Source organism: Polypterus senegalus, chromosome 9 (assembly GCF_016835505.1).
Source record: "Polypterus senegalus isolate Bchr_013 chromosome 9, ASM1683550v1, whole genome shotgun sequence".
In the NCBI taxonomy this organism is placed as follows: Eukaryota; Metazoa; Chordata; class Cladistia; order Polypteriformes; family Polypteridae; genus Polypterus; species Polypterus senegalus.
This window is the reverse complement of record NC_053162.1, coordinates 154,355,971-154,383,155: the sequence shown is the minus strand read 5'-3', so window position 1 is coordinate 154,383,155 and position 27,185 is coordinate 154,355,971. Positions and strand designations below refer to the sequence as shown.

Genomic DNA, 27,185 nt, shown 5'->3' with positions numbered 1-27,185 from the left:
AATTGATTGGAACTGTATTCAGTTTCAGGAACCTGCTACCTCGATGCTATGTCTGCTTAGAAGCCCTACAGAATTAGAGATTATTTGAACATGGGAAAGGCACTATATAAATAAAATGTATTATTACTATTGGTATTATTGCTACTCAAAAGTTAAAATTTTGAGCTATTGAGCAAACATACACAAATAAAAGATATGCAATAAGCTAATGGTGGCATATTAGTTTAAGTGATTTGTCTAACATTTTCTATTGTTCTCGTTAAATGTTGTCTATTCTTCAAAACTTTAAATCCTGTGCAAGTGAATCACATACAGTACTGCATTGTAAAGGCCATCATAGGTTAAAGAAAAAATGGTCCGATAACCCAAGGCTAAATGTTGCATAAGGCACTATAGCAAAGTATGCTATTTATGTATAACTAACACTGTAATTAGATAGATAGATAGATAGATAGATAGATAACGAATTCATTCCCATGGCTTCAGAGATTCTGCTATAATACTAGTTTTGAAAAACACCTATCTTTGCCCACAATAACACTGCTTGCACAAAGTGCTACAGCTGTACTCAAGAACAAGAGTTTGTGGACATGGAAATTAATGTTTTTTTAACAGAGTAAGGAAAAGACTAATCAATTACTAGTGGCTAGTGAGGCCAAGGACAGAATACCAAAAGACAAAACTGAACCAAGCAAGCAAAATATTATCCAAAATCATTGTCTCTGATTTAATGCCTTGTCAATTAAGCAGCAAAAAAAATTTGTCTTGAAGTGACTTCAATCCCAAGATAGGATGATGCCAATATCACAACATAATGACATTGAATGCAGCGTTGCTAGTGATCATGTGATAACAATGTGAATCTTTTATGAACAGCAACACAGCTGTGGGCACTGACATACACCACATTATGGAGTTCTCTGCATTGTAAACAAAATGGGGTTATGATAATGCTAACACGATATTATTCAAAATCATTGATAGTATAAAAACTAAACAAATTCCATGAAACCCACATAGGAGGCAAGAATGTGTCAAATTTAATAAAAAAAACACAAAACACTTACAATAATGGAAAAATAAAACCAAAAAATTTGGACGTGAGCATCAGTAGGCTTTGTGCCTTAGGAACCAAGCTACTCGAACTATTCTATGACATTTCAGTAATTATTTACTGCTCTGATGCTGATCTTTCTGATCATAAAATAGTTCATTACAATGGCAATTGACAAGAAGAATTCATAGTTAATTGCACAATTACAAAGAAAGAGTGACTCTTTCTTTTGCACGATTTGACTCAAAAACTAATCAGCACATCATCATCTCTTAACAGGCTTAATTTTCGAGTTTGGTATTTTTCCATGCAGCCATTTTAGGTGTAGACAGTTCTCAAGAAACTGTGACATACAGACACACACACCCATCATCAAGATATCAATGTTTTCGTTATCAGGGGACCCTAAAACATCGAGATCCATCAAAATTTTTGACAAATCTAAAGCTTTCGCTTCTCCTCCAAAGGTGATAGATTATGGTGGGGGACGGCACAAAGCAAAAAGCATGTGTGACTAGCAAAAAAGAAAATAATGAATAAATACCTTAAAGTATATATTTGCGTATAAGTCGTGTCCTCAACCTCGAAAAATCGATCATAAAATCAAACCTCGACTTATACGCCCGTTCAAAAATATGATACTTAATTCTTCTGCTTCATCCAGTCTCCCACCAGTTTCTCAGATACATAAAATTTTGTTGCAGCAGCACAGTTACCAATTTCTTTTGCCACTTCAATAACTTTTAATTTAATACCAGCTTCATATTTTCTCCTGATCGAATGCTCCATCATAAATAAGGGATGCTCTTATGATAAAAGTGTATAAGGGTGTGAGATACAAAAAACACAAAACAGTGCAAAAGTTGCTTTGGAATAGTTTGGTATTACCGTGTGGTCACATAGGCACAATACATAGAAAAAAGGCAGTGTGCTCTGTTGTTACTCTCTCAGGTAGGCGTTAGCATATTATAATCTCTTGGACCAATAGCGTGAGCTTCCACATTCGACTTATACGACCGACATTATAAAATACCTTAAATTATAAGGTAAAATCAAGCCCGACTTATCCACGAGAGAACTTAAACACAAGTATATATGGTACCAAGGAAGTAAAATCCATGAATCATGATCAAATAATAAATTAAGTAACAAAGTAAAGAGAAACTGAAATAGATCTATTCAATAGACATAACTACAATTAGGGCAAATTCAAATGTCTCAACAGGCAAGAGCACTTCAAAAAGTAAACAAAAAAAAAAAAGATGACCAGCACCTCTAACAAAAGCCAAAGACACAGTAAAATAGAACCAAGCTACAAAAGGGGAAATCATCTATCTATCTATCTATCTATCTATCTATCTATCTATCTATCTATCTATCTATCTATCTATCTAGCTATCAAACTAATGCCACATCAAAATCTGTGGCTACGAATAGTCTTTGTAATCTCTTATGTTATTATGACTTGACGACTGTGATGCCTGAGAGTCTTAAAGAAAGCCCTGCTTTAGCAGACTCTAGAGAAAATTGAGGTTAAGGAACCAGGGGTAACATGAAAAACATGAAACAAAATAAAGGCAGGAGTACGGCCTTGATAGATATGCACAAGCACAGCCAAGGGTTCCCAGTAATTAATGATTTTGGTCTATTTGCCAATTCAGTCTGCTTACTTATTACCTTATGATACTATTAGCAGCTAACATTTGACACCACCTAGCTAGCTTTGAGGTCAAACATTGGATGTGTCTCTTTATCGAAACAGGCCTGTTTGAGCTCTCTTTTATAATATATTTTTTGCTCTTGAAAAACTCAAGGCAGTCATAAAACTGCTATTTGATCAATATTTTGAATTAAACATATGTTCAAGAAGCATCTGGGTGAGATATTGGGACAGCTTAGCTATTAGCTAAACAAACAAGCTTGATGGACTAAATGATCTCCTCTCAGGTGTCAAATTTCTTATGTTCTCACGTTTCATGGGATTCAATCTCATATTCATAACTCATTATACTTCAGTTTTTACAGTTGTGGATTTCAACACGCACTACTAATATTATAATAATGATCAGTAGTGTGAGGTTGTCTGTTTGCCCTTGGTAGTCAAATCTGTTAAAAATAACTGTGGACCCTCAGAGCTTCATTATATCTTGGAATGTTCTTATTTGGAGATTTTGCATTACTCTCCCACAATTGTAGTCAGGCTACATCTCAAGTTATTTTGTTAAGGCGGTTTACATTACCATCATTTGTTTATGCTAATTATTGAGATTCATTTCTGTGTTTGCTGTGTGCTTAACTTATAGTAACTTGTGTTTTTAAATATATAATATTTTATGGAGTAGAAGCTTAATATTAGCATATTATAGCCTTGACCATGTACTTAATAAACAGCAAATTCCAAAAACGCACATTCTCAAACTCAATTAACTCAGTTCAGGGTTTGGGGGGTGCGGAGTCTATCCCAGCAGTACTGAGCAATGTCAATGTCAATGTCAACTTTATTTATATAGCACATTTAAAACAACATAAATGGAATGCTGTGGCCAGAGTGCTTTACAATAAAAGAAGGAAAAACATACCATTAACATAAAAAAACATAAATAGAAATAAAATAAATGAACATAAATAAAATGAATAATAAATAAAAGTAATGTCACATAATCACAATGAGGAAACCATCAGTATTACTGAAGGTCACGGAATGCAAGTGAATAGAAATGAGTCTTTAATCTCGGTTTGAACAGTTCAGTTGTAGACGACTCCTTTATGTAATGAGGTAAAGAGTTCCACAGGCGAGGGGCAGCAGCTGCAAATGCTATGTCTCCCTTAGTTTTACATTTGGTACGAGGGACAACAAGAGACAACTGACCAGAAGATCTAAGCACTCTGGATGGCTGATGTAAAACACACAATTCAGATAAATAGGCAGGAGCAAGCCCATGTAAAGATTTAAAAACCAATAACAAGATTTTAAAATCAATCCGAAAGCTGACAGGATGCCAGTGTAAAGAAGCTAACATTGGAGAAACAGAGTCATACTTTCTTGCCCCAACCAGAAAGCGATTGGCTGCATTCTGGACCAACTGTAACCTGCGTATCAGGGATTTGCAAAAATGAGTTGCAATAATCGAGGCGAGAAAAGATAAAAGCATGAGTAGCTTTCTCAAGATCACTAGAAGATGAAAAAGGCTTGATCTTACCTAATAGACGAAGCTGGAAAAAGCAACTCTTGACTACAGAATTAACTTGTTTCTCAAAAGAGAGGTTACTGTCAAAGATAACACCAAGATTACAGACTAGAGGTTTGCAAAAGACAGAGAAAGAGCCAAGAAGTCCAAGACCAATTTGGGCTTTAGCTGATGGACTCACTATAAGCACCTCTCTTTAATTTTGATTCAGATCAAGAAAATTAGTAGCCATTCAGGATCTTAGTTCAGAAAGACAGTTGTGCAGTTGATTTATTGCAGAGTTGCAGACGGGAATATAAACCTGAGTATCATTAGCCTAGCAGTGTAAAGAAATGTTAAATTTCCTAAAAATAACTCCAATAGGGTGAAGGTATGTAGAGAATAAGATAGGACCCAAAATGGATCCCTCAGGAACACCACATTTAAGAGGAGCAGTAGACGAAAAAGAGGAATTTAAAGTCACTAAAAATTGTCTACCAGTTAGATATGACCTGAACCAGTTAAGAGCAGCCCCTTTAAGCCCAACAAGATGTTCAAGCCGCAACAGCAATATCTCATGGTCAATAGTGTCAAAGGCAGCAGTCAGGTCCAGGAGGACAAGGACTGCAATGCCACCCGAGTCACCTTGAGCACAATCCAATAAACTGTTCTGGACAAGGTATCAATACATCTCAAAGCCTCCTTACACAAACATACCCACAGTCACAATCAGGCTACATCCTCACTACTACATTTTAATGTAAAAACTGTTTTTAAACAAAAACAATCTCTACCCACACTAGCATTTCCTCATTGTTTACAAAATGATCTCCATCCATACTAAGATAAATAAAAACGCACATGACACAGTTGTCTGCCTACACTGAGCATGTGCGCAGCATAGATGTCTTGCCCAAGAGAAGGAAAAGCTGCCAGCCACGGGATTTATCCCAAAACTGTAGGCATTGGTAAATTATTTGCCTTTGGGTTGTGTATGCAGCATTCAAACTGTACAGAATGTAATTTAGTAGCATACAAGTAAACAACACAACAAGCACCTTGGAAATCGATTCTTCTGTGCCCAGTTTCTTGGAATCTATTTTTCTTCCATGAAGGGTGACCAGTAAGGGAATGAGACATTGCAATCAGTAGGATCCAGTCAGGGGAGGACAAACAAATCAGAGTGCTTTTAAAACCTGTGTGTTTGGAAAAACTGCATTTTTGCCCGTCCACACCACAACGCTGAAACTGCATTTTCAGATGTCTCTATTTTCAGGGGTTGAAATCGCTGAAGTAGTGTGGACGAAAGGCAAAAATTGAGACTTAATGTCTGCGTTTTTAAATGAAAATGAAGTACTATGGACGGGGCTACATTCAGTTTGGAATTATTAAATAACTAGCCAGCATGTGATTAGGGATATGGGAGGAAAACCTCAGCAGACAGGCTGAGAATGTGCAAAGTGCCCAAAGACAACCACAAGCAGGATTTGAACCCAGGATGCTCGATTCATGACTCAATACTCACTGCATCCCCCAATTTAAAGTAGAGCAAATGAAACTGAGCGGAATATGTTTCACTCTGTCTGTGTCTTGACAAAATGTTTTTCTAATTTACTTCAATTACGGGTTCACCTTCAGTTAAATATTTCTCCATTTTTTATTATGATAAATGCACTTGAAAGGCTGTTTAAAGAAGAGAAGAGTATTCAGTTTGACATGATCTTAAGTCTGGAAGGTGTTTCTTACATGTCTTCATGTGCCTTGTTCAGGCCTGGTCATGGAAAGAAAACGTGTTAGAATCTGGAACGTCTGGCCGCTACACAGTGGAGACAGTCAGCACTGAAGAAGGGGTCATATCCACCTTGACTATAAGCAACATCGTGCGGGCCGACTTCCAAACTATTTACAACTGCACCGCATGGAACAGCTTCGGCTCAGACACTGAGATCATTCGACTCAAGGAACAAGGTGGGAGCCAAGGTTCGAGAATCTCTATTTCTTTTTTTAAAACACATCAAAAAGATCTTAGATGCTGTTTGGTTATTATTATGCAGCCTTCTCACAGCTGGATTTTAGGTTTTAATGGCTGTGAACCACTTCAGCATGAAGTTCTGTCTCATGCTCACTGTATGCTCTGGCTTTGTATTTTTTAGAAGTGCCGTGGTGGGAGATTCTTATTAATTTTATTTTTCCTACCAAGTTCTAAACAGTAATTGTACTGACCAGAGACTTGAGACTGATTAACCTGATATGGGGAAGCTCTCTTAAACTGACACTATGCTTTTTTTATTTTTAATGGATATAGTCCATCATAGTGTGAATTAGCAAATTCTGTGCTACAGTACGGTACCTGCAGAGATCAAATCACATTTCTGCACTGGGATCTTTAATGTGTTCTGCAAAACACTTTGTGGGGGTGTGGGTGGTGGTGGGGGGTGCACTTTGAATAAGATGTTATTTTTCTTACATTTGCAGAACCAATCCCAGAGTTAAACATTTATTAAATCGACCACTCTTTACGGCTTTCTTATTAAATTACTAGACAATGCAGTTTAGTCCATTCAGGACAAATGAATCTTAATCAAGCTTGATAACGCTAATAAGTCGTAAATGTGTCAAGATTAATGATTAGTCAGCAAGGGTCCATTAGTAAAGCATGTAATATATTCTTGGAAGTATAGATAAAACACGTGAGTGTGCCTGTGCAGGGGATTTAATTTGTCTCATTATGAATCAGCCCCCTGCATAGGAATTTTTCATTTTCTTTCACCACTGTTACTGACTTTAGTGCAAGTAGTTTTATATTCACTTTAATCTACCCAATGTATAAAACAACAATGCTATAAAACATTTCTCATAATAAATCTTTCTACCTAAAGATTATGAACCGGGGGGGTTGGTGGAGGTCCACATGTCATCTTAAACTCAAAAACTTTTTGTTTTTCCTTCTGTAGAGTCTCTCCCCATGGCAGTCACTATTGGAGTGGCAGTCGGGGCATTTGTTGCCTTTATTGTTCTCATGGCTACCATAGCGGCTTTTTGTTGCACTCGATCCCAAAGGAGTAAGTCCTGCCTTACTATTTTAAGTAAGGGACTCTTTTATATTTTTATTCTTGGGTGATGGGGGGGGATTCAGTATACTATATTTATAACTGCACTGGAAAAGTATAAGTTATTTAAAAATGAAATATATTGTTAAATATGTTAATGAATCAAGTTTATCCATCCACTTATTTTCTGAACTGAATTTATACACTGCAGGGTCTAAGAAAGCTCATCCCTCAGACGCACTAGGTTCATCAAAGAACCATCTCTACAAAGTTGGAAGGCACTCTCGAGCCCCTACCCAGAATCCATCTCTTGGTGGCAATTTAGAGTCACCAGTTAACCTAAAATGTGTCTTTTGAATGTGTGGCAGAATAACAGAGAATGTACAGTGATCAGGCAGCGAATTATCACCTGTTTCACAGCTCCAAAGTCCTGGAGATGATCCCCACGACAGACTTTGACTATCCCCTGTTTCAGCATGTGTTTTCCCTAAACTTTCCTGTTTCCTACCAAATACAACAGATCTGCGTGTTATGTAGCTTGGTCAATCTACACAGTACCTTTATAAATAGATGTAGTCAGCAGCCATGCCACTTGCACTTCAGAACAGGTCATCCACATGAAGCTAAGCATGTTCGGGCCTGGCCAGTACTTAGATGGGAGATCCTCAAGGAGAAGCTAGAAGAGGTGTTGGTGAGGCCAGCAGAGGGCACTTACCCTGTGGTCTGTTTGTGGATCCCAATGTCCCAGTGCAGTGAGAGGGACACTGTGCTGTAAATATGGTGACCCCCAAGTGAGATGTAAAACTGAGGTCCTGACTCTCTGTGGTCATAAAAGATCACTGGGTATCTTTTAAAAAGAGTAGGCTTTATCTGGATCTCCTGGCTAAACTGCCCATCATGACCTTGTCCATTCTGACCCCATAATCACCCCCTGACTGTAATTGACTATCTCTATCACCTCTTCACCACTTAATATCTAATGTGTGGTGAGCGTAGTGGTGCAATAATGGCTGCCAGTATATACATTGTGCTCTACATTGGTGGTGGTTGAAGTGGTTCCTCTCTGTCATTGTAAAGTTCTTTGAGTAGCGAGAAAAGCTCTCTATAAATGTAATTAATTATTACTATGTACTCTATGATGAACCCTTTCAAGGCCTGCCTCCTGCCTTGGGCTTGATTCTGCCAGTGTAGGCTCTGCCTTCCTATGATTATGCATTAGATTAAGTAGGTTCAGAAAAATGAAGGAATGAACAGAAAACACTTAATAGAAATAGAAATATTTTGTTTCATTTCCCATAGCTTTCTTATTTCAAATCTGTTATTAGGAAGGGACAACAAAACATGCAGATAAGGCTTTCCTGCAGCACTTGGAGTCAACTACTAAGTAAATATATAAAGGTTACTTGTTCTGTTGCATATTGTACTGTATGTGTGCTATTAACAGAATTATTATTATTATTACTATAAAAGTGTTAAGTATGTATAAATGCTGCTGCCTCCTATGAACAAGGTTTTTATTTTATTTTATTCTATCAATTTTTTTATTTGTAACAAAAAAGCAATGCTTGAATAAGAAGCTATTTCTTATGCTGTCTAATAAAGGGTTTCTCAAAAATATTTTCCTCTAAAGTCCCCCTACATTTTGATAAAAACAAATATTCTCACTGCTTATTTGGCTTAAGTATTGCTTGTTAAATTATGCATACGTTTATCTGAAAATAAAAAAAATAAGATGTAATTTCTAAAATGCACGATTAGTCGCTGTACACATTTTTTTCATAACTTAATTATATAAAGTACTTTATTATCCTCTGGATTCAGCACTGGTGTGTTTTTTTGTCAGCAATAGCAACATTTAACACAAGTGGTAATGCAATGGTGTTTTCTTTCCACATACAAAAATCAAGTCAGCAGAAAGACAAAAGGATAACGGTGGCAACACTCAGATAAGCTGTAGAAAGGCGTCCACACAACTGACAACTCTGCAGCATTGATGGGGCGATTGAAGCAGCGCTTTTTGAGCTGCATCTCCTTCATGAGACAATCACGCCTTTGGCATCATTCTAAATACAGACTTTCTTTATATCAGTGTGGCATGTCATCTTCTTTTCACTTTTTCTTGCTGGGTTTTTACAATGCATCTGTTTATATTCTAAGTATAGGTCGAAAACTGTGGGGCGGCAAAAATAAACACAAGCAGATACTGGAGATGCATTTTAATAGCAGGTGTAAATGTGATATATGAATACAATGTGTATGTATGCCATGAATGTTATAAGGAGGGTCTTTTTTACAAGTTTTGAATACTGATAAAGCCTTCTGCTCTAAAAAGCTGCATTTGACCCCCTTGCTGTAGCTTTATTTTTAGTGGAACCTCATACACAAGCAGTGGCCACAAGATCCTGGGAAGAATACCATGCTGATAAATCCAGGCTTTCACACTGCCTGGTAGGCCTGACCTATCCACCGTTGCCACTTTCAGTCATATATACATGTAGGGTAGGGTAGGGTATACAAAAGTAGTTTTACAGTTGTGAGTATGCGAGGCTGGCAATTTGAGCACTTACAAGATTGTATCTAAGTGGACTGTGCCATTGTGGCATTCTTTTAAGTCAATAAAGTTAATAAAACTGTAGTAAGAATCATAGCCTGTATGTCTTTCTCTATACAAACAACTGTAAGCCTACTCTTGTCCACCCCTGTATATTTGTATATATACTGTATGTACAAGGGACATTCAAAAAGTTTACGCACTTTTTTTATAGCAATTTATTAAGAATTTCAAAAACAAATTACATCACTTTTCTACATAGTCATCTTCGTTTGCGATGCAATTTTCCCAGAGTCATACCAACTTTTTAATGCCCAATTACTACTCTTTCCACCTTCACCATTTCCAACGAAAATATAAGTGCGGAAACTTTTTGAACGTCCCTCATATATATATATATATATATATATATATATATATATATATACTGTACATATGCTGTTTGTATACTATTGATTCAATTTTGCATTAATTGCATTATCATTATTATAAAAATATTATGTGTGTATAATAGCTGCTTTCAGGGACCAGGGTTTTTTATTTTTTTTTTTTTTCATCAATTTCTTTCATTGTAATAAAACAAAAATCAACAGGAAGATAACAAGTTGTAACTCAGTATATATTACTGAAACAGAAAAAAAAAAATTATATGCTAGAATGTAATGAACTAACAACTAACAACCCCTGAGCCATCCAAAACCATCCACAATGCATAATCTATCCCTGTCTCATCCCTGCTAGAGAGACAGAGAGAGAATCATTACATCAGACCATGTTGAAGTCTAAGTGAGAAAATAATGGATTGTGGGCAAATATCTGTTGGTACTTTAAACGCAGTTTCAGCTTCCTCCAAGACATAGATTTGAGTGACACGTTACTAATTCGGATAATTTCAGATGAATAAGGTTATTGAAAGATGTTATGCATTTATGAAAACTAAAACGAGTTTGGTTGCTATGGTACCCAAAGAAAGAAATAGTATTTGTTAGGGAGCAAGAGATAAAACATAACTGTCTAGCAAAATATTAGTCAAGAATGGAAAATAGTAGGAACCAACACAAGAACAAAGTGGGTGGGCTTAACCAAAGCATAGACAGAAATGTTCCAGGCTTCTTGGTAGAAGAAGAGTTGCAAAATGAGATAGGATTCATTCTCATGGTAAATGACATGAGGTGTGTGGGGCAAGAGGGTAGATATAACCTATGAACAACTATTTCATATGTTACCCTGGGGTCTCTAGAACGTAGGTTGTTCTTTCATGGAATGGTTTGTCCTGAGCCCAGATAATGCTAAAGGGAGTAGACCAACAAGATAGTTTATATAAAAAGAGTACAAGGCAAACAAGGATTTGCTAGGAGGAGAAAGCAAGGCTGCAGATAAATATAGAGGATGGGTAGGAAGCTACGGTTACAAGAATAATCCAAACTTCTTTAATGGAGTTGCATGTATAGTAAACTAGCTGAAATACCCAGCATTGCCCAGGAGGAAAATTAAGTTTTGGTTTGATTTTGTAATAAAGTTTTGGTTTTATTTTGTTTTATTTTTTTAATTGTTTGAGAAAAATATAATAAAAAAACACAACTTTAAAAATTAAAATAAATTAACAGACAATGAAGACTCACTAATGTGTTTGTCTTGTGGTCTTGTATGTATGCTATCATCCAGTTGACGCTCAGAACCGGCCAACTCTATTTAACTTCAAAAGCAACAGGGGTGTGGTGGTGCTCAAATATAAAGAATGCTGGCAGTCACCTCCAGTTCGCCCTCCAGTGGTCGTTCCGAGTGTCAACTGGATGATAACATGCATACAGGACCGCAAGATCACACCTCACCCTACCCAGAACGGGGTAGTTGATTTCACCCTACAGTATTTTTAGTCAACCAATGAGAAACGTGCACAAAGTGTCAGGAAAATCGCTCCAGCCGTTCGGATGTGATGCTGGAACATACATACATACACACATTCACTTTTATATATATAGATAAAGAAGGAAGAAAGTATATGATAAACTTCCACTACCTCATGGAATGTTCTGAAGCCATATCCCAAGGTTTCAATACAACATCATAACCAAACATTGAAAATATGTTTTCTGAATATATTGACCCCTGTTTCTGGGGGACCCAAATTATTACCCAGTCCTTTCATGAGTGAGTCTGCATGCTCTCCTCATGTTCATGTGGTATTTGTCCAAGTTTCCTTCCAGATTCCAAAGGCTTCTTGTCATGTCTAAATTAAGTATTAGGCATTATTGAGAATGTATTCCTACATTTAACTGGGACAGGCTTTACCTTTCCACTGTCTTAACACTAATGAGAAAGACTTGAATGTCTGCATGGATTAAAAATAAATAGCACCATAATGTAAAACAGACTTTGTGTCACTATTTTAATGTAATAGTTAATTGAAAAAGTTGATCTATAAAAGTGAGGCCTCATTAAGTTAATTTTAAAGCACTGAAGTAAGGTGGCTAGATTCAAGTGAAAATGTTCTTTTTTTTTTCCAGTGACTGTTAACAGTCACTTACAGACAAAGTCTTCAGGGAAAATATTTTTGCAGTATGAGATTTAGTCCATAGTCCTTTCAATTACTGTTTAGTAATTTATACTGTACTAGCTGTATGTGACATGTGTAAAATAAATACAATGCAGATCTGGCACTAATGACCTCCTCATCATGAAAGAAAGACATGTAATTTGTTTTAGTATTATTTAGAATCTAGTTCTTCTGAGCTTATTAAGCTCCTGCAAAATTTTATTGTGTAGAGAAACCTAGAAGTAATTTTGCAGCAAAGAACAATTCATGAAACAGTAATAACATATGTCTCAGTAGTTCAATGATAATAAAATGTTACAGAGCATGTAGAATGCACCACAGTAGTAACCTACAACTCAATCACTGAGAGAAAAATGAGGCTTGAGCAGCCCACACCTTCCTCCTCCCTGAGCAGCACTACTGGTAGATCTTTATGAAGTGTCCATCCAATCTCACTCCCGTTGTCTCCAAAGACTTTTGTTACTTCAGTACGAATCGGACGTATTAGGGATTCTACAGCCAATAATGGATACAAATCCATACATCCAAAAGTATCGCACTTTACACGAAATTTATCTGAAAAACACGGACAAAGAAGTTTTCTTGGATTTCTGTATGAATCCGAAAGATCACGCTCAAATATATAATAAACCAACATGTGACAAATTGTGAGCGATAATAGTTTCGAAAGACGGAGATATCAAAGGCAGAGTTGATATTCGTGTTTATCCAAAAGCACAGCACGATTCGTTGCAAGCGGTAGATCCGGGAAATAATTAGTGATCAGGGGGCAGAGCGCCCTAGTATATATAGGTGTGCTGAGCTCTGCATTCCAGTAACCCCTGGAACTTTCTCATCATACCTTTCAAGTCCAACAAGGCTCAAGAAGGCAGGAGAAGACTCTCTCTTTTATACTATAAATACGGCCCTGTAGATGATAACGGAGATGGGGAGACAAAACAAAAAAAACTCCAGTGGGCTGGAGGAAAAAACAAAATCTGCAGGGGTTCTGAGGCCCCGAGACTGCCCAGCCTCCACTAGGCATTCTACCAAACATAAATGATCTAAATCAGTCCTCAAGGTTTACAGGCTTCACTTGGTAGAATTAGACATTAGAATTATACATACAGTGACTGATAGAGGAATGGAAGAGAAAAGCACTCTAGTAAGTAAGACATAAGTTCTTTCAAAAGGGTTTTCTTATTAAAATATCCCAGGAAAAAGGAAATTAAAAGAGCCACTGTTTTCTGTTTAGTTCCAGTTTTGTATAATCTGAATCACCTTATTGACAGCCTTAGGACGGTCGAGGCCCTAGCTGTCAAAGTAGAATTACCTCTTTTATAATGAACTGACTGCACTACCTGTCTAAGACGAGATAAAATCTAAGCAATCAATGTAGACCTCAGCATTAGCATTTGCAATGCACCATGCAATGCATCTGTTTCTGTTACATGCCATTTGGTATGGGATTCGTAAAGGCAGTGTTAATGTCTGTGATGTGCCATCTACTGGAATGACACATGCAATGCATGTTTGTGATGTGCCATCTTTTGGAATAACAGAGACATAGCAACCAGATGAACACACATACAGACACACAAATACTTATCCTTTTAATAAAGTAGATAGTCATCTGGGGCACAGACAGAAATCCATGCAATGTAAAACATGCATATGGACTCATCTTTTTATTGTCTTTTGTTATATTTAGAAGTCATGTAGCTGGAAGAGACAGCCTCTTCCTTACTATGCTGACCTCTCTGGGTTCGGTACAGTCCATTAACCCTCTCTGAATGTATATAGCAGGTATAACGTTTTCACAGAGGTGAATAACCATTTTACAGATGCTTTGTAAGTGACATTAACACCAAAAGAAACCATTGTTTGTGTCTTGTTACATAAGAAGATATATTTTTGCAGTACCTAAAATAAAGTGTTACAATAATAGCATTCGTTTACATTAATGTTATGGTTAATAAGAAGTCAATAAACTGTTAATAGCTGTTTTATAATAGATACCTAGACCTATTATATCTGGCCTACCTCAATAATACTATCAAAATCAAAAGGAAAGGTATAAACAAACAGACATAGTAGACACTGCATACTGTACAGTATATGGCATTTTAATATTACCCAACAAATCTGAATTAGCAGGAAAGCAGCTATGAGGATTACAAGTATTCTGCATTGCTAAGTTTTACTTCATACAATTAACCACAAATGTGTGCTGTCCAAAATGACAAAAGGATGGATGTAAGTTTAAGTAAAGTGGCCAAAAAAGGTCTGGTAAATGCTATTTTATGTAAGAAAAACTGGCATATGAACATATGTATTACTGCAAATAGGTTAATGTATTGAATTGACATATACTAATTCAGTACACAATTTAGATGGCTATGCTGATTTGTGCTTTTATGATTTCTTTCTTAAATCCTATTTACATTTCTTCAGGTTTTATGGTAAGCAAACACAGTTGATATCTTCTTCTTTAATATCAGTTGAGTTTTTTTCCGTTCCTTACAGTATATGCTAAATCTTTGTCTGCTCTTGGAGAAATCTTGTTATTTAGGTGGGAATAAAGAGGTGGTATGGATTTAGTTATCAACCTCTGTGATTTTTACCTGATTTTTTTTGTTTTAGATGTATAATGTGCAATGAAAGTTTTTGTGTTTAACTTCATTTGCAGATCTAAAGGGTGTAGTCTCAGCAAAAAATGATATTCGGGTAGAAATTGTACATAAAGACCACAATGCAGCAAGAGAAACGGAGGAACATGCAGCCATCAAGCAGCTCATGGTAGGTAATGGAGTTGACCATGTAAAGCCAATGTTCTTTAGCAGATTTAAAATACTGAAGCTGGATTTAATAACCAATGAGAGCTCTGAGAAACTGTTGCAGTAGCGCACAACAATACAATTCATTCAAATGAAGGTTATGCAATATACATGGAAACACAATAAAAGTAATATAAATGCTTTTGTACCTTATCAAACATTTTTATACAGTATTACGTGGAATAGAGCTCTTCAGTTGTAGTCCTGGAAAGTTTCAGTGCCTGCAGACTTTTGTCCCAAACCAGAAGCCAGTCTTTGTTGATGACAGAACTAATAATTTCAGTGTTTTATTCTACCATGTCAGGTTACTCTTATGTTGTTCAATTTTCCTTTCTTAGGTTATCATCCAAATAAAATCAACTATAGAGTAGATCAGTAATTTTTCAGTCCTTCACTTTTTTCCTATTCCATTGTTCATTGGCATCAATCAGACAATGTCGATTAAAAGAAGCAGTTAAGGGTAACATTTCAGCAAGTGAGTTCACTAAAACAAAACACAAAAATGTACAGTAGTTCAAGCAATAATTTGCTTCAGTACCCATTGTTGGCTTCTAATTAGGAAACTGGATTGGAAAAGACAAAACCTGTAGCCACTGTGGCCAACCAGGACCCAAAATGAAGAACTTGATGTAAAGAGTAAAGCAGATAAAAAGTGAAAAATACAGACAGGTGAATAAAAATCGTGGAAAAAATACAATACATCCTAGGCTGACTGTGTATAGAAAAGGTATCATGAGACAGCTAGCCAGGTCATTAAAACAATGAATGAATAAATTACTATTACGTGTATACATTATATTTTTTCATTTATAACCTCGTAGTATTGTTGTGGCTTCATCTGCTGGTTAAGGATTCCAGTCTTGTGTGACAAAGCAATGTTGACCATCAAAGTAGATCTTGACACATGGCAGTGCTGCAGCTTGTTATAACAAGATGTGTCATATTTAACATACTTAAAGCAGCAGACAACTGGAGTTTCAGTCCATGAATACCACGGACAGGAACTGCACTGACTCCTGTGTTGTTTGCCTTTCTTTTGTTTCAGATTGAGAGGGGTGAGTTCCAGCAGGAATCTGTTCTCAAGCAATTGGAAGTCCTGCAGGAAGAAGAGAAAGAATACCAGCACATCAAGGTAAATCCTTGAGAGAGATGGCACAGAGACTCACAGCTGGTTAGGTTATAAATCACCCATTACTTGTCAACTTTGTGAAGGCGCCAAGAGAACAGTAGTAGTAGCTTCTTATTTTTTTAAAAAGTGTCACTTTAGGAGTATTTTAATCTTTCTTTCTTGTTGCCTTTTCTGCAGAAAATACCCCCTTCTCTTTCTGCATAGATTCCAATCACTGATTTGTTTCCCCCCAAATTCCTATGATCCAAGGCTAGCACATAATGACATGTTTTCAGTGATAAAAACAGATGTGAAGTCAAATACACTGCAGAGTGAAAACATACAGTTCATTTCATTATACAGTGCCATATCTAAAATGAAACACCTGCTTGTCAGAGTACGTTACATGGGTTAAAGTAAATTACAGAAACTTTTCTGGTCAATTCAGGTCTTAAAGAAAACATTGTAGAGATGATTCTGTCTCTCTGAGGACATGTCTTGTTTGCCTAGACATTATATTTTTGAGAAATTGGCAGAAAGGAATTGGGAGTGAGTGAAAAATGTGTAACTGAGAATTGTTAGAATTAGGGACCCTGTTTTATTTTTATGGTCTGCTTATTAACCCCTCCTGGCCCCAGCCAAGTTAAAGCGTGGTCATATTTCTTTCAATTGGTAATGCAATACTGGCAGACAATATACATTTTCTAGCATTGTCTCTGTTTATTAGGTTGACAACATTCCCCTGCTAAGCATGTACTTAGCTCACTAAAAAAATCCCTCGAGTATTAAACATTTTCCAACAGTATATTAAAAAGCAAAATAAACCAATTGTGGCTAATGGCAAAGTATTGCATATGAAATTCTAGTGTAAATGCTTCTCATAGAAAGGAAAGGGATTTGAAAATATATCATGTGCCTCAAATCGAGGATTTCAAAATGTTCCATTAAAGATTTTCAGATTGAGATCTTATTACTATATCCATTTCTGAAAACATGGGCAGGTGTTTGGCTCCATATACTGTTTGTCTTATTTTAAAAGAAATTAACTCACGCTGTTCCTCTGTTCCTGTAGATATTAAGATTTATTCCTTAGATAAGGCCTACATTTAAAGATGTTTGATGTTAGAATGTGGATAGTGTTAAAAACTTGGTGGATGCAATTCATCCATTTACTGAACCTGCTTCATCAGATTTGGGAGTCTCAGATCATGAGATCCTATCCCCAATAAACTGGATTGCCAGGCCACATCAGAGCACAGCACACCATTAAAAACTTCTGAACAAAGCTATCATAGCTGATAAGAACAAGGTGACATGGATTATTGCAAGCACTGTAACCTGAGAGATGTTAACATAAGAAATCAAACACAGAAAATCAATGAAACAAAAATCAAAAATTCAAAGCGTAACCCTAACTGCCCGATTTTTGCCACTAACTGTAACACAAAAAGAGAGAAACTTTTACTTGAAATTATCCACCTTGGGATACTGGATTTCAGCAGCATGGCTATATTTCACCCAGAGTTAATTGGACTGACCCCAGGATTGACCCATGAAGCTAGGAACCTGACCAATTAGACAGCGTGGAGCACTTTGAAACAAATGATCACAAAATACCCTGGTCTTGGTTAAGAGCTCTCATGGCCACATGATGAATGATGTGAAGAAAAACATACAACAATAGCAGCTTGAATCATAATTGTATAATTGATCACAATAGAGCACAGGTTTGTGTGTGCCCTGTTGACTAAAGAGGGTTAGCTTTGACTTAAGGAAGGCAACCTACTGTTGATCAACAGAAAGTGCTGAAGGAAATCCATACAAAGGATGGAGGACTTGTGCACTTAAATGGAAGCCTTTTTAAGCTGCATATTTAAATTTTAAAGGAAGCTTTTTTAAATCTCCGGCCACTGTACACAATTTTTCTAGCAGTCATAGACTTTATTTACACAATCTCAAGGTCAGTCACAACATGCTTCCATGACTATGTACTGACAGCACCAGGAACACAGTGTGATTTTATAATAAAAAGTATTTATAATGGGAGCAGACTCATGGGTGCAAGAGCTGACAACCAATGAGTGCTCACTCAGAAATACAGTGCATACAATGCAGTGGCAAGGAAGGAAGAAAGCAAGTGTTATGAACCAAACAAAGTCTCATCTGTCTGACATCTCATCTTTGTTGTACCGTGACGTAATACACAACAGAAAAAAAATGGCTAAGACTGCATCTGAACTCTCTATTTCTAGAAAGCATTCATACAGGTACAGGTGCAGTTAGGCAGAAAGTTAATTGGCTATCAGAATACTGTGAGCTTGCGATAATTTGGGCATTTGAAACTGTAGTGAAACATTGCCACACAGCCATATAATTTGTCATTCCCTGTGATTCCTAGTCATGTAATCTGACATCCTTCAGGCACTGAGAATCAGCTACTGCACTTGTTTAGTCTGACAAGTCTTGTGATTTTTTGTAATATATATAAATTCTTATTTTGACAAATGTTTATTAACACATTTACTTCCAAGAGTAGAAAAGTGTAGCACATAAACCACTTCTTCATAAGAAACTTGGACTGAAGAAAAATTTCCAAAAAGCAATGAACAAAGAAGAAGGAATTGTTGTTGGTCCACAAATCAGTAACATCAGTGACAAAGCGGTTTGAAGAACTGCTAGTGGGGCCGGAGAAAATTGCATGGAAGTTAATCAATGGTGTTGTTGAGAATGCTTTAAACATACAAAACCATGAAGTGCAACATGTCACTAAAGATTTGTTTTCTGCATTCATGGTTGGACTTCTTGCCTGCTAATCTTGGTACACTCAGTGACAAACATGATTAAAGGTTATTGCAATGAAAAGTGGTATCAGGGCAAGTGGAATCCGTCAATGTTGAACAACTGTTTCTGGGTACTGAAACAAGAAGCATCAGATGCCGAGTGCAAATGGACATTAGCAGCAAAATATTTTTAGCTCAGTTGAGCTGATGCAATTTGTCAGCATCATTTAGTGAATAAACACACTAAACTCAATGAATGTTAACTTCATGTTTCTCCAAATTCCTACATGATACAATCAATCTAGAATTATGGTAACACTTTACTTTAGGTTATGCAACAATGCATCTGCTACTCTTTTGCTCTAACATTTACATAACAAGACCTTAACAAAGGCTTCTTTTGGCCTTCATAAGATTTATAAAACATCAGTAGATAGGTCTTTCATCTCTGGGCTGTGAGGTATATTGAAATGATGGTAAAATGACGTGTTAATATGAAGGATTCATAGGCCTTATACTGAATATGTCATATCAAGAGAAATTTGTCTCTGTTTAGCCACCTCAGACTGCTCCAAAGTGAAGTTTTGTTAATACGTAACATTGCAGAGATGGATAAACACTTTACGGATGTTTTGTGTTATGAGGAAACAAAGAAGTGTTAAAGTTAAGACAAAATTCTTAATTTAAAAAACAAAGGAAAGGGAAGAAACACAAAAATACTAGAAATAGCAAAGGTAAAACCAATACTGAAGCCCCAACCAATATTTGACAATGTTTCTTTTTAATTGTTTGCCTTTAAAGAACTGGAATTCTAGAAATTTTTTCAAGTCAAAGAAAGCTCAATAGTTTAAAGGATATCATTTACTGCAAAGGTTTTTCTTCCACTTTTATCTACAAACACATCAAAAAGCAATTTTAAAAATGTTGCATACCTTACATACGCAATTAAACACTTTGAAGCAGAGATGTAAACACACAGACCCCAGCCAGCCATGCCAAACCAACAATTGCACATTGAAGTCTCGGGTAATTGCTATTTCTGCTATTGTGATGCTCATTTCCTCAACTGCAGTAAATACATACCTTTGCTAAATTGTTTTGTGGAAGTTAGAGAGCTTTTCATAATTGGAATGTTTATAGATTTTCTTTTTTACATAAGAGTTTGTGAAGGAAGAAGGCAAGAAATCTGATTATATTCCTTAACTATTTTTATTGTATGAGTTGATTTAATACACTGCATCTGGATATGCGGAAATAGTTTAATTGTATCACAATGACTAACTGACCAGTGTGACACTCTTGATATGACCGATAACGTAAAAAGAGGTAACACAACATCTTGAAAACCACCTGATTTTATTATGATGATGGATAATGACAACATTTTGCATGTTGGTTGGACATAAAAGTAAGAATTAATTGTAGTGCTACTACTAATCCTATTCAGGGTCATTAGGGTTGGAATCCTTCGCACCCACTTTGGGTTTAAGACAGGGACCAACACTGGTATATCAAAGGGTTAACCCAAAAACACACCCGTACTTACACTCACCCAGGGCCAATTTATAATTGGAAATTAGCTCAACATACAAGTCTTTGGGATATGAGTGAAAAACCAGAATACCTGGAGAAAAACCAATTTGGACAGGGTGCAAATGTGCAAACAATTACTAAAACCATGTGTTGTTATGCATTTTTAGCAAATGTATGTGTATTGTGCTGGAAATCCAAGGATGTGGCCTGTAAAAACATGATGTCATGACATTCTACAAATAGATCCCAAATATTTCAATATACTCATGAACCTTAGTACAATTGAACATATACAGTTGTGCATGAAAGTTTGTGAACCCTTTAGAATTTTCTATATTTCTGCATAAATATGACCTAAAACATCATCAGATTTTCACTTAAGTCCTAAAAGTAAATAAAGAGAAACCAGTTAAACAAATGAGACAAAAATATTATACTTGGTCATTTATTTATTAAGGAAAATGATCGAATATTACATATTTGTGAGTGGCAAAAGTACTGTATGTGAACCTCTAGGATTAGCAATTAGTTTGAAGGTGAAATTCGAGTCCGGTGTTTTCAATCAATGAGATGACAATCAGGTGTGAGTGGGCACCCTGTGTTTTTAAAGAACAGGGATCTGTCAAAGTCTGCTCTTCACAACACGTTTGTGGAAGTGTATCATGACACGAACAAAGGAGATTTCTGAGGACCTCAGAAAAAGAACTGTTGATGCTCATCAGGCTGGAAAAGGTTACAAAACCATCTGTAAAGTGTTTGAACTCCACCAATCCAGTCAGACAGATTGTGTACAAATGGAGTAAATTCAAGACCATTGTTACCCTCCCCAGGAGTGGTCGACCAACAAAGATCACTCCAAGAGCATGGCGTATAATAGTCGGCGAGGTCACAAAGGACCCCAGGGTAACTTCTAAGCAACTGAAGGCCTCTCTCACATTGGCTAATGTTCTTGTAAGTAACCGTGCATGGCACGGTTGCAAGGAGAAAGCCACTGCTCTCCAAAAAAAACATTGCTGCTTGTCTGCAGTTTGCTAAAGATCACGTGGACACACCAGAAAGCTATTGGAAGAATGTTTTGTGGATGGATGAGACCAAAATAGTTGGTTTAAATGAAAAGCGTTATGTTTGGAGAAAGGAAAACACTGCATTCCAGCATAAGAACCTTATCCCATCTGTAAAACATGGTGGTGGTAGTATCATGGTTTGGGCCTGTTTTGTTGCATCTGGGCCAGGACAGCTTGCCTTCATTGATGGAACAAAGAATTCTGAATTATATCAGAGAATTCTAAAGGAAAATGTCAGGACATCTGTCCAAGAACTGAATCCGAAGGGAAGGTGGGTCATGCAGCAAGACAACGACCCTAAGCACACAAGTTGTTCTACCAAAGAATGGTTAAAGAAGAATAAAGTTAATGTTTTGGAATGGCCAAGTCAAAGTCCTGACCTTAATCCAATCGAAATGTTGTGGAAGAACCTGAAGCGAGCAGATAATGTGAGGAAACCCACCAACATCCCAGAGTTGAAGCTGTTCTGTATGGAGGAATGGGCTGAAATTCCTCCAAGCCGGTGTGCAGGAATGATCAAAAGTTACCGGAAATGTTTAGTTGTAGTTATTGCTGCAAAGGGGGGTCACACCAGATACTGAAAGCAAAGGTTCACATACTTTTGCCACTCACAAATATGTAATATTCGATCATTTTCCTTAATAAATAAATGACCAAGTATAATATTTTTGTCTCATTTGTTTAACTGGTTTCTCTTTATCTACTTTTAGGACTTGAGTGAAAATCTGATGATGTTTTAGGTCATATTTATGCAGAAATATAGAAAATTCTAAAGGGTTTGCAAACTTTCAAGCACAACTGTAGCTTATAGGTACAGACACATTCAAATCCCACTAAATTTCCTTGGAAATTCAGACTGTCATTTTGACACTGAAATACTAAAATGTGATATTGAACAGTTCAATTCTAATTCTTTACTAGGCTCAAAATGGAAACAGAACAAAATTAAACATTTATTTCCAGTATTTACACCCTTCTGACCCTCGAAATTGTGACACAATCATATGGTCTGAAGTACATTGAGGCATGTTTAAATTTTGCTACATTTAAACCAACTTGTTCATTTTTTTTCCATGCTCATTGCCTGTAGTTTCAGGGAATAGCCACCATTTACATAATCTTAAGAAAATCAAAGCGTATTGTACAGAGTCACATCTGTATTAGTCAGTTGTCCAGTTGTTATGAATTTCTTTGACTTTCATCTTGTGGTTTGTGTTTTTTGGTTTTGATTAGTTTTTCCTTCTTTCTGCACAGTGTATTGACCTTTTTGTCTGTCTCCTGAATAAAATTTGCCTGCCCCATTCTTTATCTTTCCTCTACTAAGCAAGTTCATAACAAAAACAATGAATGCCCAGGCACACTAGATGTGGCTGCAGGTATTTTTAAACAGCCCTCAGGTAACTCTGACCATAATCACCACAGCATTAGTTCCATTAGAAGCTCTGAAAAAAATAAATGAAAAGGGTAACTGATCAAGGATAAATTAAAAATACAATTTCATCAAAAAGAAAGCACATGAAAAGGAGTTTGGAAAAATAACAAAAACAACAAAAAATAAAAACAAGAACCGAATTTCTAACAATGGTGTGATATGTCCACTGATACAGTCACAGCATTTTTTGCCAGCCCCTACATCTCTCTACGACTCACTATAAGATCATAGGTTGCAATTTGTAGGGGTGGGCTTCTGTCTCTGAAAGCCTACATCCAATAAGCACTCAGTCAAACATATGATGCATACAATGACTACAAACAGTGAAGAAGGTGGCAAGGAAAGCAAATATTTTTCTGTGTGCCAATTGAAAAAGAGGCTCATTGAACTTTTCAGCGAGCACAAATGCCCGTTCAATGTCCCTTCTTTGCTTCTTTTCTTATTACAGGGTGATTTACATTGATTGTCTGTCAAAATGAGACAACCTTGCACTAGTTTTGCTGTGTAATATGAGAATTGGAACAGATTTGGTACAGGACTGCCTGGTAAAATGAGGGCTGGGTGAGAGAGAGCTCGGCTGACTTCATCAGGAAGCTTTCTGCTCGTTCATCCACTTCGAGATAGTGAGGTTACTCCTTTAACTCATGCTGAAAGGGAGGCTGATTCCGAGGGCCATTATCATCCAGGGGCTGCAGGTTTGCGGCTGGCGTTGGAAGTTACCACAGTACAAATTTGTTAACTGAGAAGGCTCATGGTGTGTGTGTGTGTGAGAGCCCTTGACAGCTTGGCATAGTCGGCAGCCTTTGCACTGTGTAGTGACTGGAGTGTGGTGTCAGTGCAGAACTGTGTAGTAGAGGACTGGGTAAGAGAGAGCTCAGCCGACAACATCAGGAAGCGCTCCACTCTCTTTACAGTCTGTCCTTGCACCGAGAGATAACAAGGAGTTGCTCCTTTAGCTCATGGTAAGAAGGAGGCTGATTCTGTGGGCCAATAAATCCAGAGGCTGCTGGTTCACATTAGGCCCCTGGCAGATACCACAGTGCAAATATGCAAACTAAGAAAGTTTGGCTTGAGTGTGTGTGTGTGTGTGTGTGTGTGAATGTGAGGGAGATCATGACAGAACATGACGGAATTGTGTAGTCAGTCTCCCCCTGCAATTTCTAATTATCTAATATGACTCCCTTTATAAGCAAAGAGATTCAGCAACTGCAGTCATTTAGCTTGACATGCCATCTAATTAAAAGCCATGTCCAGTTCTGTAGTGTGATTGCGACCTTATTGAGCACTGCCTTTTGCCTGCAGTTCTTGACAGCCATCAGAAGGAAGCCAAATGTGATCAGCCTGCATTGGCTTCTCCTGACAGACAAGAACACAAGTATTCTCAGCAACAAAACAAAAACAGACTCATTGTTTCCAATCTGAAGATCCATGTTAATCAGCCTCCAAACTCTTTCCTAAATCTATACATTATTCCCTAAACCCTATTTTGCTTGCTAAGCTTTTAAATCTTCAGAAATCTCATTTCCAATGGCATATAGTAATGCTTCTTTATTCTACTGAGTAGTCTACTGCAAGTGGTATGAACTGAATACAGTATTTTTGATATCACTTCTGCATTGTTTTCAACTCTATAATCTTTTAAAAACGACTGCATCTTCCTTGGGTTAATAGCCTGAGATAAAGGTTTTACAGCTTGTACAAAGATAATGTAGGAGGTTTTAGGTTTTTTTTCTAACAGAAAACAGAAAAATTGAAATTTAAAAGCAAATGAAACACTGTGTCCGTATTATAAGGGAAGTGGTAGAGCATTCCTTGCATATTTCAGATGCAGAATTCAATAAATTTCTCATAGTTACGTGATGTGTGGCTTTTCAGGAAGATTACATTTTAATTCGAATGCAAACACAACTCAACTTTTGCACAGCTGCCATAAGATTACTTACCTGAGCTTGCTAATTTCCATTATATATGTTCTGCAACAGCTGACATGGATAAACATTTGGTTTTGAAAAATTTTTTTTTTGTTTTGACTTACACTGAAAGTGGAGGTCTGAATATCTGTTGTAAAACGGAAGGATAATAAATGGGAGAGAGCTGGGACCCCATTTAGCTAGCAAGTTGTCACAGCCAAACACATCACCAAATAAAGTCATTTTCTGGATTTGGCGCCCTCTTCTGTCTGAAACTGGAAATAATCCTTCAGGAGTCCTATCTTTTCTCTGTTGCATCTTCTGGTTAAGTGACACCATTTTCTATACAACATGGGATTTTGTTCTTCCTGATGGAAGAGGCGGAGTCAAAGATGAATGCACAAATGACATCAGGCTTCTTCCTCTTTGTGTTTTTTTCCATTTTACCGAAGGAAATGTAAAGTGGGTGAAAAAACTTTCCACCGTTTCACTAACACTCTAAATCAGCTTCTGTATTAGACTCACCAAGTTTATGTGTGCGACACTGTAAATCAACCCAGGTGTATTTCTTCACTAAAAGGAGAAACCCATCCTTCAAACTGAGGTGTCAGTGTCAAGAACTAGGCTTTTTTAGTGGTCTCAGTCAATTAGTTTTTTTTTTTTAATTCCAAGGTTGAAAAATATTTTCAATATTTCAATATACTTCTACATCCATCTAAAAAAAACTTGGAATATAAAGTTTGGGTTTTGGTATTTGTGTAGTTTAGTTGATCAAGTTAAAGATATTAGCACACAATAAGTTGATCCGGACAAGGTACACGTAAAATAATCCCTTGTGAATAGCTATTTCCTTTTTGAACAACAATTAAAATGCTTGCAAAAGAGGTTAGACCAAGAGACAAAGGTGGGAACAAGTCAAAGCAGCAAAGTATTCTGTTTCCTCTTTAATGACTTTCTCAATTCAAATTAAGCTTACTAGGGCTATTAAACTGCTTTTAGCTTCTTGCTTGACCTGAAGTGGTCCTCCCTTTTGTGGTAAATAAAATCTGGGTCTGTATTTATCAAGCATCTCAGATTAGAAAAACTGGCTCCACAATCTCAAAGTGACACACATTTGGTTCTTCTCTTAGGAGAAGGAGTAAATGCATTTTATCAATTTTTCTAACTTAGGATTTAAGCAGAGCTTTTGAACTGTCCTAACTTGCTAGAAATTCACAAAAATGCCATTCAGGAAAGTCTGAATGCTTTGGAAACGCTGGACAACAATGAGTTCATATATAGATATTTGATCTGACAAAGATGGAATAATATTTTGATATATTGATCACACGATTTATACACAGAAGCCATGCACTGTCAGCCAAAATAAAAGTGTAATGTTAGATGTAAAATGCAGCTTTGCAACAGTGATGATCTGAGCATGTCTTTTAGTCCTGAGTGGCACTCAGGCAACAGTATAGACATGTCTTATTACATAAGCATCATGCTCAAGAGTTAACGGGTAAATGGTGTATACGCATCTTTTCCTAACCTCATAATGGCATCTCATAAGAAACATTTTTCAACATGATGATGACGACGTGAATCTGTCTTCAGACAGTGAAAATTAAATGGACAGTGAAACCGAAAGCAATTCTGATGAATTCAAATGTGACGCTCAGTCACGTTTGGGTCATTTGTATACTTATACTTTTTACACTTCTGACTTTATACTTTTAGTGGTTTGCACATTTTACACTAGAAAGATTTAATACAAATGTAGTTATTTAAGCCAAAATACAATCCTTTTTACATGTTTTTTTGAGAAAGAAAATGCAACACTAAGGTGGTTAACTTTGCACCAAACTTTGAATGTCCTCACTACACTTGAAGTAATATAGGCAGATTCACACATTTCCCCACCACTCCATGTAAGTTAATGTTAAAGCAAACTGCATTCATGCAAATCAGCACCCACATAAAGATCATTGCACCAAGAATGGATGAGCATGCATCCTTCTATATAAAAGCGGTCGGGTGTCCTTCTGTCCCATGAGTGCTACGCAGGCGCGGAGTTTCACACACGCCCCGTCCATTTTGCAATGCACGATGGGATTTGTAGTTTCGTTTTTCCAGGTAAAAGATGATTTTCTACTCCAGACTGTGCAATATCTTCTTCTTCTT

The 27,185-nt window shown here is 36.8% G+C and overlaps 1 protein-coding gene across 6 annotated transcripts in view; it reads left to right on the top strand.

Moving 5' to 3' along the window:
- kirrel3b (kirre like nephrin family adhesion molecule 3b) overlaps positions 1 to 27,185 on the top strand; it is a 1,066,676-nt gene that overhangs the window by 905,015 nt on the left and 134,476 nt on the right. For 2 of the 6 annotated variants that reach the window (XM_039764053.1, XM_039764049.1), the window contains exons 11-14: positions 5,991 to 6,201; positions 7,176 to 7,307; positions 15,048 to 15,157; positions 16,241 to 16,327. In XM_039764053.1, the coding sequence (XP_039619987.1) occupies positions 5,991 to 6,201; positions 7,176 to 7,307; positions 15,048 to 15,157; positions 16,241 to 16,327 (540 nt within the window). Of the gene's footprint in view, positions 1 to 5,990; positions 6,202 to 7,175; positions 7,308 to 7,482; positions 7,720 to 15,047; positions 15,158 to 16,240; positions 16,328 to 27,185 lie in introns of those variants that run through there. The other 4 variants (XM_039764052.1, XM_039764050.1, XM_039764051.1 and 1 more) reach the window with 4 other exon arrangements.